The sequence below is a fragment of the Colius striatus genome, chromosome 11, assembly GCF_028858725.1.
Source record: "Colius striatus isolate bColStr4 chromosome 11, bColStr4.1.hap1, whole genome shotgun sequence".
Lineage (NCBI taxonomy): Eukaryota > Metazoa > Chordata > Aves > Coliiformes > Coliidae > Colius > Colius striatus.
This window is the reverse complement of record NC_084769.1, coordinates 409856-423957: the sequence shown is the minus strand read 5'-3', so window position 1 is coordinate 423957 and position 14102 is coordinate 409856. Positions and strand designations below refer to the sequence as shown.

Sequence of the window (14102 nt, the reverse complement as noted above, 5' to 3'; positions counted from 1 at the left end):
GTGGTGAATACAGTTTTGTACAACCATGCTATGTAGTGTTCTAGCATAGAAAAGAGCTATGTTGGCTTGGAAAAGAAGGATGATAGGAAAGAGGATCATGAATAAATTAGTTTCGATAAAGTGACATAGAGAGTAGACTTTGGAGAAAGACATGGTAAGGTTCACAGAGAGTAAAACATGAGGGTCGTATTAAAAGGGAGAGGGAAAAAGGAGTTACAAGACATGGCCATACATGAGATGGTGCGCTACAAGAAGTCCAAATAAAAATGGGAGAGGGTAGAGAAAATGCTCAGAAATACACAACTTCTGTAAAATGGGAAGGCTGACAGGGCACAGAGTCTTTGAGTGCCATTAAAATAGTGACACCCATGAAGTAGGAATGAGAATGGCAATCCAAACTGGGGAAGTGTCAACACATGCACTATGAAGTTACATTCATAACATAACACTGCTTACTATGGGGATTTGGATTTCCCCCCCCTTTTTTTTACCTTGTATCCTGTAACAAGTCCTGGATCACAAACAGCCGCAGAGACAAGCTTTACAAGCAAGTCTTGTACTTCTCCCATGCTGTCCCCTAGGTTTAGCAAACCCTCTTGAAGAATACTCAGGGAAGGGACATCCACATTCACATCAAAGCCAAGAACTTTACCGAAGTTACGCAGGAACTGCACTACCATGAGACAATCTGAAAACGTGCTTCCATCAAGAACAAGGCCTGGAATGCGAGGCAATTCTGGCAGAGGCTGAAGAGCCAAGAAAATAATTAAAGATTCAGTAGTATATTTCAAAAGGAAACTTCCATACTAGCTAGGGAAGTTGGCTGATACTTCCATGTAACGTAGCCTCACAATGACAGAAGGTAAAAGGCTAGAGAGAAGCTGCCTCCCCCCAGTCCCCTCATCACATCCAGAAGATTTAATTTAAAGCTGAAGCATATTTACCTTTCCACATATATGGGAGGCAAAATACTTTTCGGCCAGAAGACACTCTCAGTCTCTATTCTGAGCCAAAGTACTATTAAAGGCGATATAAAAATATTTGGGGGAGATAGAGAATTCTCTGCAACAGAGAGAGCTTGAACCTAAGGTATATCAAGTCCTGAAAACAAAAGCTAAGAACACAGAAGACTGGGAGTGTCATTTTTTTGAGCAGCAACTTAGAATAATTGCCCATAAAGCTCTAACTGCTGTCTGTGTAGTGAGACATGATGCACATTCCTGCTATAAAAATAACTCGAGAGAGTATTGATTGTTTATCGATGCAATCATGCAAATGCTTTTTGGGAAGTAGGTCACTTAAACAAAAAGCTTTTAATTACACATATGACATTTTAGTTTGTATAAACTTGTATTTGTCTATATTTCAGATAGTTATCTAATTATCTAGACTGAAAGGGGAATGCTTTGGGAGTGTCTGCAAGAAGAAAAGTTATTGTCACAATGGCAAAACACAGAAACAAGAGACAATAACAGGAGTTTACATTCTTATGATTACCTTCTGGTCTGCTAAGCACATGTCTTCATTAGGCTTCTTTAGCTCCTTTGCCATTTCTAACTCCAGTCTCCGCTGTTCCAGTTTACGTTCTTTATTGAGTCTTTTCTCATCACGTTTCTCTTGTTTTAATCGTTCTTTTTCCTTAAATAGAATTGCAAGGGCAGAAAATAAAACCCACATATTACACTTACAATGAAACAGTCTGAGAATTGGAAAAGCACTACTTACGTAACCTTAACAATTACCACAGCAATTAAGGAACCTGCATTCAAGTAAAGAGAAGGGGGAAACCACAGAAATAAAACAATCAAACTTGTGACTTTTTTTCTCTCCTGCTTACGTGGAAATGAGTACTGAGTATATTTACACCGACAGATTGTTTGGAGTACAATTGCAGAAGGATGACTGAGTGAAAATATGGAAAGAACTGCATATATGCAAGGCATCTGATTTTGAAGGCCCCACTTACACACTAGTACCATCAATATGCATCTGCTGAAGGAGAGACCACTCAAGAAAGCAGCAATTGGGAAGACCTCTCTGGACAACACATCATTTAAGAATTCCCATAATACATACACTGGACATAATTAGCACTTTTCAACACACAACACTACTGCTTCTGGCATTGAATTAACCGGCACTTAGAACGCAACCTGAAAACTGCATTCCCGTTCCAGGAAATACTAAGGACTGTGAAGTGACTACGCAATTATCGGCTGCTGGCTCAGAATCACTAAGGATGGAAGGGACCTCTTGAGATCACACAGTCCCCATGGCCCACGTGTGTCCTGTCCTTTCACTGCCACTGTCACCCCACAGCAGCATCAGCTACAGCAGGTTGCAGCTTCACAACCTACCAGGGCAATCTGTGCCAGTGTTCAACCATCACCTTCAAAGAAAAAACTTTTTCTGAAGTTTTTACAGAATTCCCTGTATTTCAGTTTGTCCTTGTCACTTCTTGTCCTGTCACTGCCATGTGTACAAATGCAATTATACATACAGACACTTCAGAGACACTGCTCTTCTACATATAACTGCAGAAAGAAACCACAAAAAGGTCAAACTTTCAGAGGTTAATACTCACTTCTGCTTTTTTACGAGCTTCCATGGCTTTCATAAGCATCATATGTTGTCTTCTCCTTTCTCGTTCCTATTGAAGCAGGCAAGATTAGAACAAAACTAATTCACATCTTCAAATCAGTAAAAAGCTGAGTAACAAATTTAGCATTAATAGACAAGTCACAGTAAATACTAAATATAGGACAAGAATGGCCAAGTCTGTGCATGTTTTAGTTCAGGTTTAGAAAGCAAATACAAGAACAATCAAAAGCAAAAAGGTAAAGCAATGAACATGGAGACAGTGTAAAAAAGAAGCATACAGATTTACTTATGGTCAGTTGTGATGCTCCTTCATAAGCTGGCAGAACAAAAAGCATAATGGTTGGCTGGAACAGGTCAGTTACCTTACATCTGCTATTACAGAATCTGAAATTTAGTTCTTCAATAGCCAATTTGGGAGAACTTTCAAACTGTTCATTTTTAAACAGTACAAAAATGTTACATTTTTGTAACCAAGCAATAAATTAATATGACTGATTTTCTCAGGTCTGATAGTTTTAATCAAGCTAGTGGTGGCACATACACGACACAACGACACTTGCATTTACTGATGCCTGTCCCTCAATGTCAGTAACTTATAATGCATTAAAGATCTGTGTTCTAGAGCACCAAGTATGGGGTTTTTGCTTTAAAAGCTGTAATCTTGGCCCCAGTAAAGGCTATGGGAATTTTATCACCTAATTCAGTGAGGCTAGGATTACATTCTAATATTTCACTGCATACTTATTATGTATTTACCACCAACTGAAAGCTAATCTCCTCAGTACAAACTTAGGAAAGATTTCATCCTGATTTCTAAATCAAGTTAATTCAAATTGTATTTAAATGTCTGGACTCATTCCCAGTGAACGGGACAAGGCTTGCAAAAATTATCCAAGTGACCACCTGTTTATTTTGCATTCATCAATCCCAGATTTTATACAGTAGTCCAATTTCTTCTGGGACATCTACGACACCTACTTTTAGTTAAACAACCTCATTTATTTATTGCCATGTTCAATTTATACACATGTTCAAGACATGTCTTTTTTTATTTCCGTCACAGACAAGACAAGCAGATGTATGCAATGCACTGTGCTGTAAAGCCATGCAGCAGTATGTAATATGACAGCAGCCAGTGCTACATTTTATGCATTGCTATGACAACCATATCACAACCAAATCACAATGCGGTGTTAGATGTACAAAAATAAACATACCCATACCATATCTAGTCTATGCCTCTCCAACTCCTGGTAGAAAGAGTTGGCACAACATTATGAAACAGAAATCACAAAGTCATAAAACCACTTATAATCCCCCAAAAGACCCCAAAACCAAAGCAAAGCAACAAATCATAAGGTGAAAGAAAACCCAGAAATTATTTTAAAGACGCATTTGGAAGATTCCCCCACCCCCATATAGCTTAAGTAGTATTTCACAACTGGCATTCTGTCTGTTTGGTCGACTGAAAGTATTCCACCAACCTGGTGTTTCAGAAGAACAGCTTGCTGCCTCCGCATCTCTTTTTCCTTAAACAAAAGAAGTGTATTTAAATACCTGTCAAAATCTACCCACCAAATTGCACATTTCTGACACATTAAACCAGCATATCTGAATTAAATTCTTAGTTCCCCAGCTCTCATAAACTGATGGCAGAGATGTGTACATGGCAGCAACTCTCTGGAGTTGGGACTTCCATGATGAAATAGACTGAGAATGCCAAAGCAGCAAACTATGTTTTCCCATGTCTGTGAAAGAGTTCTGTAGCCTTATACAGACATAGTCTAGAAAAGACTGCACTTGTTGAGAAGCAGCAGTGTTTTTTGATACAGTGTGCTTAAAAGAATTATGGTGAATAAAATTACTGCACAAGCAGTTTAAGTTATGCAAACCAAGCATCACATAAGCACGAGTCACAGTAACAGCACGCAAAAAAATTACTGTCTCTATTTACTCATGTGTGTCTGTATGAATGTGTGTGTGTGTATATGTCACACATTTCTCTGTGTATGCTTCATATATGTAGGTAAAAGTACACGTTATTCATATGTTGTCTCTACCGTTTCATCATCATTTAACGTTACTTGGAATTTACTGCTTTTATACATCAATACATATTATGCACAATAACAGTTCTTGGTTTAGGAGCTCCTCTAAACTAACCTTTATTCGTTTTTCGGCCTCCAATAATTTGGCATTTGCTGCTTCTTCCTTCTTTTTCTTTTTTGCCTGTGCATGCAAAACAGGTCACACAACAGCACCGTCACAACTTGAAAAGAGTCTGACTAGAAATAAAGTTACATGCTTTTAAAAGTTCACAGCACCATCGTACATCACGTACATTGCAACAGAATTCTTCCTCTGTGCAGCTTTTGATCAATCAGTGCACAATTTATTTAGTTTTTAAAATTCAGAGAGGATTTCACATGCCACTCAAAATTGCTTTGCCTGCCTATTTTAACTAAGAAACATTAAAATATGAATGGCAAAGAGATTACTGTTACTTTTTCCATTAATGGAGACTTGAAAACTAGTACTCTAACCTTGCTAGTATACTAGCTAACTAGTACAGCAGAACAGTGTATTCTGGCATATACATAAATTTAGCATATTAAATCCACTGCACTTGATACAGAGCAGAGCATGATACTGCTTTAACATCCTAATACTGAAAACTTGTTTTATAACAAAGGAATAGTTATGCTGCTACCTTTAGCAAATACAAGATTATTTGTGTAGAAAAGCTGAGAACTCACAGAATGGTGGGGGTGAGAAAGGCCCTGCAGAGCTCCTCCAGCCCAACTCCCTGCTAAAGCAGGTTCCCCTCGATCAGAGGGTACAGGAACGTGTCTAGGTGGGGTTGAGAATCTCCCGAGAAGGAGCGTCCACACCCTCCCTGGGCAGACTGGGCCTGTTACCCCTTGTCCTGTCACTGGCCACCACAGAATAAAGTGTTAACCCATCTTCTTGATACCCACTCTTTAGGTACTTATAAGCATTAATGGGATACCCTCTCAGCCTCCTCTTCTCCAGGCTGAACAGCCCCAGGTCCCACGGCCGTTCCTTATAAGAAAGATGTTCCAGTCCCTGGATCATCTTTGTAGCCCTATGACCTCAAATTGTAGCCCTATGACCTTAAATGAACATTTCCAAGATTTGTGTTGCAGTTAACATAGATTTTCTAAGAAAAATATTTTAGGACACATTTTGAAAGCTGCTTTTGGAAATCCAGGTTCTTGGAGCTATCATAATTAGTTACATTCCTTACAGCAAAAAGTATTTTTTACCTCTAAAATTTGCTGAGCTCGAAGTTCTTTCTCCATTCTGATTTGCTGGATCCGCTTAATTTTTTCCTACAAGGGAAGAAAGGTATTTCTTTTCAACAGGAACAATGTTGAGAAAGCAGATTTATTTTACATTTTTAAAATGACCAAGTTTAAGTACACATAGCTTTTGGTTTTGAGTCTCATACAAATCATAATCAACTGTCCCATATAACAATGTATGTTTAGAACTCTTACCAGCATTAGGAGATGTCTGGTATTTCCCGGAGTGAACCAACACTTAGTTATGTGTAGGTGCTCAGGTTTAAGCTGTCATAGTAAGTTATTTTTTATTACACAGCTTTAAGGGGACCAGATTAACGACAATATAAGTAAGCAAGCAGCACTCAAATTCTAGCTGCCAATGGTGGAGCTATTTAGGAATGAATGGAAATGGGAGCTATGACATGGGAAAAAAAAAAAAAGATGTTTTGATGTGATCTCCCTGAGTAAGAAATACAGTGTTGTGTCGACCCATTTTCTGCCTTGGTTCCAAGCAGTTTTTCAGTTCAGAGGCCACATGGAGAATTTGAGCACTATGAAACCCAAAGCACATAATCTGTCAGTCATCCACGTGCAACCTGGGTAATATATTCACAGCAAAGGACACTTCAGTTTCTCCAGATCTTTAAAGCATTCAGATGATGATGGTAAATTTGGATGCCTTCATATGCAGTTTAGGGGACTGAGTTTTATACACGCTGAAGAGTGAAGTTACCAAAAAAGTAACTGAAACAGCAGCCACAGGCAACACAACACATTTCAGAATGTTTCATGACAGTCAGGAGCAAGTCATCAGGCTAAGCACTCCATAGACACATGCTCTGTAACCATATTCTGATTTACTCTTTTTCAGGAATCAGCTCCTAAAATCTGAATAAAGTCTTCTTACATTGATTCAGAAATGCAATCACTGCAAACTTTGGGATTAGTTCACATTTCCTGTGCTGCATGGACTTTGTCTGTTAAATAGTAGTAATCCAAGCTCATATGAAAAATTTCTTAGCACACTATTTGAGGTTTTATCTCAAACTGCTTGAGCCACAGTGGCTAGAAAGGGACCATCAGGAAAAGCAGCGTTGCAATAAATTCAGCTGGACTTGCTGCAGAGTTTTAACAGCAACACGCAGACCACGGAAAGCCCTGCAGTCTGGGAAGCCTAAACCAGAAGCCTGAAATGGAGCTCAATGCACTTCTCTGGAACAGCAGATGTTTTCCTGACACAGAGGGTAAAGCTCGTGCGTATGGAAGACGCTGTTTTTTTGTTTTTTCTGTGCCCATCTGAGACTCTAGAATATGGATTACTCTAAAATTTTACTTTCTAGAGATCTAGAGAACACATAGTGATATACATACCTCTATCAAAAACTTAAATCAAATTTAATGGAAATGTCACTTAAATTTTTGTCACAAATAGAATTTACTGTTTTTAACAGTAAATGTTCATCCATTCCATACTTTTATTTAAGCCTCTACAAATACTACTATAATGAGTACAGACACTGAAAATGGTTAATTCAAACAATATTTAGATGTTCTTTTTTAAAAAAATACAATAAATTAACCCCCCCACCACCTGTACTGTTCATACACTAATTCAACAGCAGTACAGGCTAAACTGGCCTACCAAAGTCTACTTCTCCTACTTTTAGAAGGTTCTACTCTTACTCCTTGCCACTGTAAGCTAAATATTTTTTTCCCCTCACTTTTCAGTGAATGTTGAATACTTGTCCTTTAACTGCTGCCAGATGAAGTATTTAATTTCTGTCTGCTGCAGTAAATGTCATACTGAAAAGAATGGACACAAAAAACCAACCATGCAAATATATTTTTGGCCGTAAATTATTTCCTTTCCAAAACTTTCAGATTCCTAACATACACAACTCTTCACTAATCTGTTAAAATCAGCTGTTAAAAAATGGAAAAGCCTGCGTCTGTGAGCAGCTTTACCTACTGAAGTTTGTATGTGCTCACTTCTATTGAAGTAGCTTCTGTAACAGTACCTAGCAATACTTCCATGTTTAAAAACATGTATTAATTCACTGGCACACTGAGATACAACCCTTTGCACAAAATCTAAAATCACTAGAAGACAGAAATAGAAGACAGCTTCTTTTCCACTGAAGCAGCTAATTCCAGTACTGCCATAAACAGAGTCAACACTATTTTCACACAACCAAATAAATGAAGACTGCATCACTGTACTTCAGTAGCAGGTTTTTAATTTCTAACTGGCATTGGCAAGCTATTACATCTGTTGAGTGGCTTAAGTCAACACAGACAAAACTGAGATGTCCTGGACACAAGAACAACTATAGAGTTTGGAATTTTAAATAACGTACATGGTGTGCTCTTTTAAACTACACTGAAAACATTCACTAATAGGGTACCAAATAATTAAAATACCCCTAATTCAATAATTGAAAACACAATTTAAAGAGCTTCTTTAGCAATCACACAAAGTTTACCTGCTGCTTCATTATTTTTATCTGCTCCTTTTGTTTTCGCTTTTCTTCAGCTGCCATAATAGCTAACAAACAAATGCAAACAAAACCATTAATATTAGCAGAACGTGGCAAGAGACAGTTAATTCTTCAATAATACTTTTCAACACAGTCCAACAGCACCCACAAACTTCCACAAGTAATACTTACCTTGCTGTTTTTTCGCTTCTTTGGCAGCTCGAGCCTGTTCCTGCTTCTGGAGTTTTCGCAGTAGCTTTATTTGTGCTGCTTGCCTAGCTATTTCTGTTAAAAAAAGAAAAACAAAGTTCGTAAAAACAGTGTTGTCCAATCATCAAGATATAGCTCACATTCCAGACGTTTGCATAAGTTAAAGATAGAGGAAACAGTGGATTTGTTTTGCACACGCTTACATCTGAACAACACTTCACTTTTAGTGGAAATACAGTGGGAATATGCTGAAATTTGGATGAACTGTGCATGGACACGCTTATGTAAGAGAGCTGTAGGAAGGATTTACTGGAAGTTGAATTCAGCTTGCTATTCAAAGGACTGAGGTCTAGGACCCCTTTGATAGCGTTCTCCAAAAAGCTGTCAGCTTCTTGCACAATGACCTGAAGAAGCTGTCAGCTTCTCGCACAGGCACACACATGCAAAGTCCATGCACAAGTATGACAATGCCATGGATAGCAAGAGAGTGTAAATAGGGAAAGGAACAGGGAAACCTTCAGGGTAAATCATACAGAAGAAAAAGTTACACCTTAATGGAAACAGAACCAGTAGCTAGAAATGAGAATTAACATTATAGAGGAGAACCTAAAATATCACCTCTGGAAAGGTCAAAAGATGCAGAGGACCACTTAGTCTGAATTGACACAACCCGTGAAGAGGATGTAGATAATGTTCAGCATGTGTTTGGAAAGGATAAGATGAAGAACAAACTCTTATACTGCCAAAATAGCGCTAAGTCAGATCATTTCTATTTCCATTCAACTAGTATGTGCTCCATTGAGTAAAATTCAGAGGCTTCCGAAGGAAGCCAAGAAACCTAAAAAGAAATTAGGGAAACTAATTCTTAGTATCATATGACAATCCAGTGTAACAGACATCTAACAGACATGCCAGAAGGACAACTAACTATGTTAGGTGTTGCCAGGTACCAACATTATGGGAATATGAGCATGAGATGTATATGCAGAACATTGGTTTTCTAGGGTGCAGTATCAAGTCTCATAGCATAAAAATGAATTACAAGACATCTACGCAGTCCATTTAGTGAAACTCTAAAAGCAGCTGCATAAAAGCAGTCCTCAAGCATGCATACTTCAAGTGAGGAGTTAAAAACAAAAAGTATACTTGTCCAGGGAAACACCAAACCACACTGCATAAAGGAAACAGGTAGTACATAGGTGGGTCTTCAGAAAAGGAGGCTGTCCTAGGAAAATCGTGAGCATGTAATAAATGAAAAGCTTAGAGAGGGAGTTAGAAAGGCTAAAAAGGAAGTTGAAGAACACTTTGCAAAGGATGCCTGGGAACCCGGTAAAAGATCTTTACATCTGTCACGTTAGGAAGCCGGAAATGTGGTCAGTGGGACCAAACAATGAACAGGACAGAAAAAGGAACCTAGGAAAAAAACAGGGTACTAAATTCCCTGTGTCAGTCTCTGCTACTGAAGGTGATGGGTTGATTCCTTTACTCAGGGCATTGCTTACAGCAGACAGGTCAGAATTGTTAAATGAATCCGAGGTAAATATAAAAGAATTATTAGATCAAGAAAGTAAGTCAGACTATAACATTACCACTATTGGACAGAATAAGCCAAGAAACCTGAAAGATCACTTAACACAAAGCCATAGTTTCTGAGTATTTACCATATTATAAACAACAATCACTGTGTCATCAAATTGGCAACTCTTATCAACAAAAAAAGGTCTCTGGTGGAAGTCCTGGAAACTGCAGATCTGCTAGTCTGACTTTCCTGTTGAGGTGGTAAAGTCTTATTGTACATCTTATGTCTTACATATGTTCACTGAGTACATTACAAAACACCATCAGTTCAGCCAGTCAACATAGCTTCTACAATGAGAAATCCTGTCTGAGGTTTCAATGAGAACTTCAGTAAAAGGGAGATAATCTAATGGACATAAGGGGTTGGGAATTTCAGAAAATATTTTTCTAGGTTCTAAGTCAAACATTGCAAATAAAAACACACTGTTATGTCATTGAAGGAAAGCCTCACAGATTGAAAGCTCTTCGAGGGATGGCAAGCGATGGGCAGAGATGAACAATCACCTCTTTTAAAGAAGAAGAGTTGTTTCAGAACTTTGCCACAAAACAACTGTTAGAATCAGCTTTATTTAATATCTTTTTTTCATCAATAAAACCCATAAATGGGACTGCAAAGTTAAATCCCAAAATGCGGGGATGGTATTAAGCATTCTGGAAAATCTAAGGCTGTGCTGACAGCAAGGAACTCTGGAACAGTGGAAAAAGATAGCAGAGGAGTTTTACCATAGATATATGTTAAGGTAATATCACCTAGGAAAGAAATACTGAAATTAGAAGATATAGAAGAGGATCAAATGGATGAAACAACTACCTTCTGAAGAAAGACTAAAAATATTTGAGCTCTTCAGTTTAAGGCTAAAGACAGAGGAACAGGGTAAGCAATAGCAAGGCGGTGCACAACAAATTGAAAATTCTCAAAACCACACAATTACGGGACTAAGGAACTCCCACTGAAAGTGACAAAAGATCTGAACCTCCTCGTATATATAACCATACGGGTTTGCTCATTTTATCAAGTGCTGCAGTGTGTGGTGGGAAAATAGCCATGGAAGCGTGCTCCTGAATGCTTCCTCTTCATCTTTTACAGTGAGTAACAGAGGGAAAGGAAAGATACAATGTGAAGCATAATGGGTTAGTGACTAGGGCTTGTCTTTTCCCACTGAGAAGAAAAGACTTCTGCAATCAGCTCCTATATCTCAAAAATAAATACACAGCCTTTCAGCAAAAGTTATGATGCTTCAGCAGTTGACAGTTTCCCAGTTCTCAGACTGTCACAGAAGGTGGCAGAGACCTTAACACACAGGTAAAATAGCTGTGCATCACTAAGACATACCATGACTTAAAGTGTATCTAAACCTGTCTTCCCTCTGTCCACGTGTCTAAAGAATTACAATTGCATGCCTTAAACGTATCTATATAGAACAGTGCTCTTTGCAGGCAGGGTAAAACGTGCAAAGAATGACACCGAGGTAGATATTACAGGCACATACACTGTCAGCAAGGACATTATACAAAATACAAGGCAGCTAGCTACCCAAACATGTCCACAGCACGAAAGAACAGTTAAGTCTTAACTTCCAAACAAACACCCTGACTCCTATAAGAATATCTCAGAAATTGGATTAGAAAATATGACACTGTTATGGAGTAAAGAATTTAAATTCAAAAGTCATGTACCTGATGTTTATTTAAAACGAGGCTCTCATGCTTTTCATATACTGAAGTACCTGATATCTTTAAAGCTCTACTGTCAACATTGGTGCTACTTATTACAGAATCCTATTTAACCTTACGGGCATTTAAATCTTGTCACCATCAGGAATTTCACAAGAAAATAATTTTCCTTGCAACAACTAAGAAATGCTAACTTCATTGGTTCTCAATTTCAGTTTGTAGGTCCACTGTTGTTTGAGTTCAAACAGAGGAAAACAAAGGTCTGTTTATTTTTGCCAATTAAAAAATACACCCCTGGTACATCTGCTTTTTTTCATTTTTTTCAACCTAGGAAGGACAGAGCAATTTCTTACACACGCTTCTCCCTCTGGATCACACACGCATCTACCAACCTTGGAAAAAGGCTTCAATAAAAACATGTCACAAGCCTAAAACATAAAATGTTGTACACCAATATCCTAGTGAACCACATCAGTCCTCTTCAGAGAAAGCATTTGATACTACATACTGATACCCTCTGTTTGTGAAAAGAGCAACAGGCTTCCTACCTTGAGCCTGGAGTTTTCTTAAGAGCTTTGCGTCTGTGTTGTCTAGAAATTCAGCGCTACCAATATTCGGAGGTCGACCTTTGCGCCGTCTCATTCTTGACTCCTCTCTAGAGTGATCTCTGTCTGGGTTTGGTGGTCGTCCTCTACGCCCTTCCATAGCTCTGATACGGGGAATGACCTCCTCTTCCTTCAGAAGACACCACTGCACACCCTTTTAATTGACACATTTCACAGACAGGTATTATCAACACAGATTAAAAACAAGAGAAAAAATAAATCTAAGACATCTGAGAAGATGAACAGGAAGAGATTCTCCCTCTCAGTAAGTTACATATATAAAATATGCACAAAATGCCTAGATAAAATATGCATACAATAGGTTTTGATGATGCACAGAAACTATGTATTGAGAGCTATCACTACGAGCTTTTGTAACTCGTACTCCTATGCACTTTGATTACTGAGGACAATCCGGTGACACACACAGCTACCACCCAGCAGGTGTGCCACTACCGTGGGATTTTTTTTAAGTTTACAACCAAATCTCTTATTGCTCAATTCATTTTAAAAGATGAAAAAAGAGTCTTCCTTATTACATAAACTCAAAAGTAACTACTCTGCTTTCACATAATCCACTGTTCAACACGATTGAAATGTCAAGCTAAAAGTCACCATGTTCCCTTTCTTAGGTGTTTACAAAAATTCTGACATACGTAACAAGCAAATGCAGTAGTGTGTTTTCAGATACTGCGTTATGTAGTGCTGTAGATCTAAACAACTGAGTTAAAAAACATAGACTCATTTTACTCTTGGAAGTTTTATTTAGGATAATTTAGTTCTCCCCTAACTCACTGCAAGGAAATTAATTTCTGCGCCAACCTTGACTGAAGTTACCAAAAGTTTAACACTTTTAAGAATCCATCTATTTGAACTAGAAGTTATGTTAACTATATTCTCTAACGAAACGAAGTATGCAATACATTCAACCCTTTCTTTCACTAATACCACTACTGTTTTTTTTTGTGCAATATCAAACAAATACTTAATACAAATACTCAAATCAGTCACACAGAAATAGCTTTACTTCGGCTGACAAAAAGCAGTTTACTGTGTCTATTGAGCAGAACAGGAGCACAGTCTACTGATCTTGTTTGACTGAACACCAGCATTTCAAATTGTATAATCTCTTAAAATTTTCTTAAGTTTTTGAAAAATGCAGAAAAAAAAAAGCAAGCTAAGTGTCCCCTGGACTGCTCCGTAATTTGCCTTAGAATAGTTTGTAAGTGATTTTGAAAATGCCCGCTAAAGCAAAAAAGAAAGTTGGTAAGTTATAAAACACAGTAATTAAATTTCTGTTCAGAAAAATTTGCATTACCAAAGTTTTCACATTGATATGTACATACATGCTGAAATCAAATCTGCTGTACTATAAAATGCATAGTTTTGATTCTTCTGACAGTTTATCTTTTCACTCTTTCTGCTCATTCTTCAGAATTACAAATGATTAATACAAGACTCAACAAAATAAATGGTATTTTGCCAATGAAACATTTGAAGTCCAAGGGAACTATCAGCATCTGCAAAGGTACCTATATTAGCAATGTTCCTAAAAACAAGCTGCTCAGAATCATGATCATATCACTATGTGTACAATGCATCACCAAAAACTGACTTCTTAATTCAAATCAGTTTGTTACCTCTACCAC

The 14102-nt window shown here is 37.9% G+C and overlaps 1 protein-coding gene across 18 annotated transcripts in view; it reads right to left on the bottom strand.

Moving 5' to 3' along the window:
* Nucleotides 1-14102, bottom strand: part of BAZ2B (bromodomain adjacent to zinc finger domain 2B) — a 127573-nt gene that overhangs the window by 22912 nt on the left and 90559 nt on the right. For 14 of the 18 annotated variants that reach the window (XM_062004476.1, XM_062004473.1, XM_062004485.1 and 11 more), the window contains 10 exons: nucleotides 12397-12607; nucleotides 8579-8671; nucleotides 8393-8454; nucleotides 5889-5954; nucleotides 4765-4830; nucleotides 4086-4130; nucleotides 3825-3851; nucleotides 2585-2650; nucleotides 1498-1638; nucleotides 492-746 (listed from right to left, as the gene is read on the bottom strand). In XM_062004476.1, the coding sequence (XP_061860460.1) occupies nucleotides 492-746; nucleotides 1498-1638; nucleotides 2585-2650; nucleotides 3825-3851; nucleotides 4086-4130; nucleotides 4765-4830; nucleotides 5889-5954; nucleotides 8393-8454; nucleotides 8579-8671; nucleotides 12397-12607 (1032 nt within the window). The remainder of the gene's footprint in view (nucleotides 1-491; nucleotides 747-1497; nucleotides 1639-2584; nucleotides 2651-3824; nucleotides 3852-4085; nucleotides 4131-4764; nucleotides 4831-5888; nucleotides 5955-8392; nucleotides 8455-8578; nucleotides 8672-12396; nucleotides 12608-14102) is intronic. The other 4 variants (XM_062004481.1, XM_062004488.1, XM_062004487.1 and 1 more) reach the window with 1 other exon arrangement.